Source organism: Lolium perenne, chromosome 4 (assembly GCF_019359855.2).
Source record: "Lolium perenne isolate Kyuss_39 chromosome 4, Kyuss_2.0, whole genome shotgun sequence".
Taxonomy (NCBI): domain Eukaryota; kingdom Viridiplantae; phylum Streptophyta; class Magnoliopsida; order Poales; family Poaceae; genus Lolium; species Lolium perenne.
In genome coordinates this window covers 265,674,662-265,679,980 of record NC_067247.2, presented here as the reverse complement: position 1 = coordinate 265,679,980, position 5,319 = coordinate 265,674,662, and the positions used below count along the sequence as shown (strand labels likewise).

The 5,319-nt window shown below is 45.3% G+C and overlaps 1 protein-coding gene across 1 annotated transcript; it reads right to left on the bottom strand.

Annotated features, from left to right (window-relative positions):
• Positions 1–1,597: 1,597 nt before the first annotated feature.
• LOC127331585 (dormancy-associated protein homolog 3) lies at positions 1,598–4,037 on the bottom strand. Its single transcript, XM_051357756.2, has 3 exons — positions 3,825–4,037; positions 3,516–3,725; positions 1,598–2,168 (listed from the first exon to the last, which is right to left on the bottom strand). The coding sequence occupies exons 1-3, from the start codon at positions 3,934–3,936 to the stop codon at positions 2,074–2,076; spliced, it is 417 nt and encodes a 138-aa protein (XP_051213716.1). The 5' UTR covers positions 3,937–4,037; the 3' UTR covers positions 1,598–2,073.
• Between the last annotated feature and the right edge of the window lie 1,282 nt (positions 4,038–5,319).

Sequence of the window (5,319 nt, the reverse complement as noted above, 5' to 3'; positions counted from 1 at the left end):
GAAACGGAGCCCTCTCGCCGACGAGAGCCACGATCCGCCGCACCTCCGTAGCCCTAAGGCCACATAAGCGGCTAGATCGGAGGCAGCCACCGACGGGAAGCCGAGGAAACCTAAACGCGTGAGGACCTCACGAGCGAAGGGGTAAACTTCGCTGATTTGCAAGGAGTACGTATCAATCCATTCACAAAGATATGCGGGGAGTAGGCAGAGGCGCTGGCGGCCGGCAGGCGGCTAACGGACGATGACACGACCTGCTCGGCGCCATAGCGGATTATGGAGCAAGTGCTCCTCCGCTGTTGCGAAGCAGATCGAGGTCTTCTCCGTTCCAGTCCTTTCTCTAGCTATGGTGTTTTTAGTTTGTTTGATCTGGAAGTCCTGCTGTATCTTTTCAGGAAGAAGATGCGACGGATGATTGATTAGCTTTGCTCTACTTCTGCCCTTTTAATCGTGTACAGTTAATGATTGATTAACTGCTGAACGATGAGTTGCCCGGAATTGTAGGAGCTATATAGACAAACCAGGGTTTCTTTAGCGGAGTCTGTGAATGACATGAATGCGAATTACAGACGGTGGCCGTCTAAACTAATGTATATGCCCTAGGTGCAAGCATGAAAATTGGGCAACCTGGTCACGCCTAAATTCAACCGTTGCTGTATGATGCATGTTACCAAAAGTATGAAAAACTTCTTTTTTTAGAAATACAGTACAAATCTAGACGCTTACATACACGCGCATACACTCACTCCTATGAAGGCACATACGCACACCCTACCCTATGAGTATCTCCGAAAGACTGAGCCGGCGGATTGGATCTTGAAATTGACGAAGTCGCCACAGACGCCTCGCTGTCGAGGGGAACGTCGCCTCCCACTAAATGAATATTCCGTCTTTATGAGACACACAAATGTCAAATCTGAGATTTGAACTCTAGTGGGCTGGGGGTACAACCACCCTCCTAACCATCCAATCTTAGGTTGGTTCTCAAAAGTATGAAAAACTTCGTTACGTTCTTCACCTAAACGTTCATTATCCTGATACAGTGTAAAATGTTATCCTGATTATTTTTGTGAAGAATGATTAAATGACAAGATTTGTACTCCATGGAGATGTGACTCATGTATGTATAATTTTGCTTGATGGGGAGTGTCGGAGCAGAATGGCTTCATAAGATTCATGTGCCTTAGCTGCAGAGCAAACTCGCGGACAGGTGACTATGAGAGGGCAACACATCTGAGGGGACCGGAGCACACCTCATCACGTTTATATGATCTAGTGACAGTCCAAAAGTTTTACTGTACTAAAATTTTCTCACATTTGCAGAATCTACAGAAATCTCTATTTCAGACTAAACGGCAGCAGGAGACTGCATTTAGCAGAGAACCAGTTTCTCCAGCGAGGAATACTCCCGCCAGCTGATGTTTTTTCAGTGCGGTATGGGATTAAATCATCATATGCCTTTACTGTTTACATCAATTCATTCAATAAATAGACGGCTAGTATAAAGGAAAGCAGGGAGTAACTTCAGAGAAAAGACAAGTAAGTTTATGGTCAAGGCAAACACACACAGATAATACAGAAAAGTTCAGGCAAACGCACAGAGATAATACACTGAAACTAGATAACCCCATCAAGCAAAATTACACATACTACACTCGTACCTCGCTAGACACCCCCTGCTTTACATAACAACATCCTCCACAGTCCACAAACAAACACGAAGCAACGATGAGACGAGTCCCGCACGCAACAGTAGTAGACAAAACACAAACGAGGAGCTATGTGCCAAAGCTAGCTCTACGCAGCCCACAAGTGACCTAGGTACATGCTAACACAGCACACTAGCAACAACTTTCAGCACCTTCTCTACACATAACCCTACCCGCACACACTGCATATATGGTAGAAGGAAACACTACACACATATCTGCATATTATCACAGTAGAGGTAAGGCAGACCCTCACGTTCTTGATTTCTCCAGTTATGATATGTCCTCCCTTCATTCTCCTCTGCCTTGTGTTTAGTTTAGTAGATGCCGGTCGAGGAGCAAAAACGAGCATGAGCACGCCGAACGGTCACACTTCAAATGGGGGAGGGTGGCTGGTCGATGGTCCTGGCGGTGTTGCCCTCTCGTATGCGTCCGAAGATGATTTCCTTCTGAAGCGACCACCTATAAATTCGGTCCCCGAGTTTAGGCAAGAGCAATTAATAAACCCCAAGAGATTGTAGAATATAGCATTTCTGATGAATGGATATAATAACAAGATAGCATGCTGCAAGTGTGCCTCGTCCAGCTTGAGGGGGAATCAACTGTTTATACTGCATACTAGGCAGGCAGGTAGCCATGTTTTTCAGTGCACTACCATGTGATTCTGATGAATTCATCAAGTTCATTAGTTTTTGCTAGTTCTGCCAATACAGGAGAGGTGTATGAGACGGCTTCAAGAAGGGCTAATTAAGTAAATATCGAACAGGCATCTGCCAAGTCAGAATGAAGTTGTGGACTTGGAGAGCGAAACAATGATTATACTACAAGTATCCTTGTTTCTTGAATTCATCTAGAATCCCATCACTGTCTAACTTGTAATCATTAATAAATTAAGCCTCAAGTGCTGGAACTCCAAAATAAGGCACTAGAATCTGGTTCCACAACAAAGTATCTGTTTTCATACATTACTAATACATAAAGAATCTTTCGTTTAAGCCAAGGTATAACCAGAACATATGACACTAGCATATGCACGAAGTCAATTAACAGAAAAGTATGAACTCTTGTGTCAGATTCACAGCGAAGTCATCTCTGTATCAGATTTTCATGACTTGTTCCTGAAAAGTATGAACCCTTGTGTCCAGTTGGGTGACTTGGTGACAAATTGGAAACAGTATTGGTGGATCTATATATGTTATTGCCTTGGTGACAGTATTGAAACAGTATTTGGGCGAATCTATGGTCTTGCCTTGATATGTCTTTGTTATCAAAGTGGGGCCGGCCGGGGAGCTAGCTTCAGTTAGGCCAACACACCCTATTGACCATTTCATGCACACAACCAATTAAGAACCATCATCTTGGCTCATACTAGATCAAGCAGGTCCATACGTAATACAGATCAAAACGTATCCATTTTTAATTCTTGGACAAATAGAAACGCGTCGCTATTTCCTCTTGGAAGGCAACCTTACTGATAGCTACGCTTATCCTGTTGCTGCTGGCTGCGGAATTTCGAAGCCACCGTAAAAATGGTAAGCTGTCAAATAATCAACGCGACGATATCCAGCCATGAACCCACGATAGAGACGTGGGGGCCCAAGCACTTGCCTGGGCAGAAATGTCCAAAATGTCCCCAGCCCCATCTAGACGCTTCCGAGCTCCAGTACAAAAGCCACATAAGCGAAAGCTACCCAACAAGGCATTCCCCGTCACACAAATGGACGCGACCAAGAAAATGACCGGACTACCCCTACCCAGAAAGAAAAAAAGTTAATGCAAGAAGGTGGGTGGGGGCATTGTGGAACTCACCGCCGCCGGCGAACGGGGACATGGCGAACGGGGAGATGGGCGGCGTGGACCCTAGCGGCGAGGCCGGCGGCGTGCTGGCCGCGCTCCTGGGCGACGAGGGGTACCCCGCCGGGCGCTTGATCATGATGCTGCGCGTGACCTTCATCGGCGCGTCCTCGCCGCCGGCCGGCGTCGTCGGCGGGATCACCGTCCCGGCGTCCGGAGCCACATCTGAACGTGAGAAAAACCAAAATCTAGTCAGATCCACGGAGCAAAACATCTAGCAAGGGCAAACAGTTATGTTGGACTTTGTTTAGCGGTGACGGTCACCGTTGATCTTGACGGCGGCGGGGCGGCCGGCGAGCTTGCGGAGGCGGCCGAGGCCGGAGTCGGGCTGCGGGCCGGCGACGGTGTCGTCCCAGAGCTTGTCGAGGAGGCCCATGCTAATTACCGAAGTGCCACTGAGGTGGACGGATCGATCCGAGCAGAGCAGCCAACTACCAGTCTCCCCCAAGTTTTCGGATCTGGAGCGAAGCGAAGGAGAAGAGTGGGAGCGATAAGGGCCGGAGCTTATTTATAGGGCCTCGGGCGTTGCACCGTGGGGGTCCGTGCACCGTGGACCTGGTCCATGGACGCCTGTGCGGATGCAGGTGGGACCAGAACGGGTTGTCTCCTTGCGGGGATCGCAAGCGATGGGTGGGGAGAGTGGGCCCGGCTGGGGATAAGATCGATGGGGTGCCGTGCCACCTCGTGGGCTGGCCCACTTGCAGGCCTCTCACGGCGCGCCAGGTGGTAGGCCGCCATACCGGGCGTCACGTGAGTACGTGACAACGCCGGACCCACCCCGTGTGGAGACAACCGTATCGGAGACGCATAACTGCCCTTTTTTTTTGTGTACACTGTATGTGGAGCTAGAAGTGGAGAACTAGACCGGCTAGGAGGAATTATTTTGTTTTGGAGCTTACTAGGCTCAAAATTGGTTCTTTTAATTAAAGATTTTTTTGGCTCTCGTCAATTTGAAAGAAATGAAAGATATTTTTGTATGTTATTTAAAAATCTGAAAATAATTATGAAGATTGTCAATGATACATCTCACAATCATATAAAATCTTAACCCGAAATCGTTATTACTTAGTGCTAGATAAAAATGACAAAATCTGATATGTTTTGCAGATTTGAAAATATACTACATGGATCTACACTTTTGTCATTTTCGTGTAGGTCAGAATATAACGTATTTAAAATTGACATATTGCATGTTTGTGGGGTACAGCATTGTCTATGTGCAGATATTTTTTAGAATTTTTAAAAATCAAAAATATGTTTTTATTCTTTTTTAAACGAGATTACTAGTGTCCATGTGCACCAAATCTCCATTTGTTTTAAAGTGCCAAAAAATCGGAAAGTAATAGACATAAAAATTCTTATGTTCTACCAACGAGTATATTTTTAACTCGAAATACTTTATATTTGGGGCAACAGCACAATAACCAAATCTGACAACAATAGTAGTGAATAGTGTAAAATTTTAAAATCTGTTAGATTTTTTATTTTTGTATGACCTCGAATATAAGGTATTTTCAGTTGGAATTTTTCCATATGGCCTATAACTAGGATTTTCAGATTTTTTTATAGACATGACATTTTCAAATTTTGAAGGAAAAGCTGCATGTAGCATGGGATACAAAAATACCTGGAGGGCAAGCACAATGTTCTTACTTTTTATATAACTTACTATAAACACACAATTTTGTTTCTTACCCATAGGTAGGACCATGGATGTTTTCATACAAAATCATAGTCATGTGTTATTTATTTCTTTGTA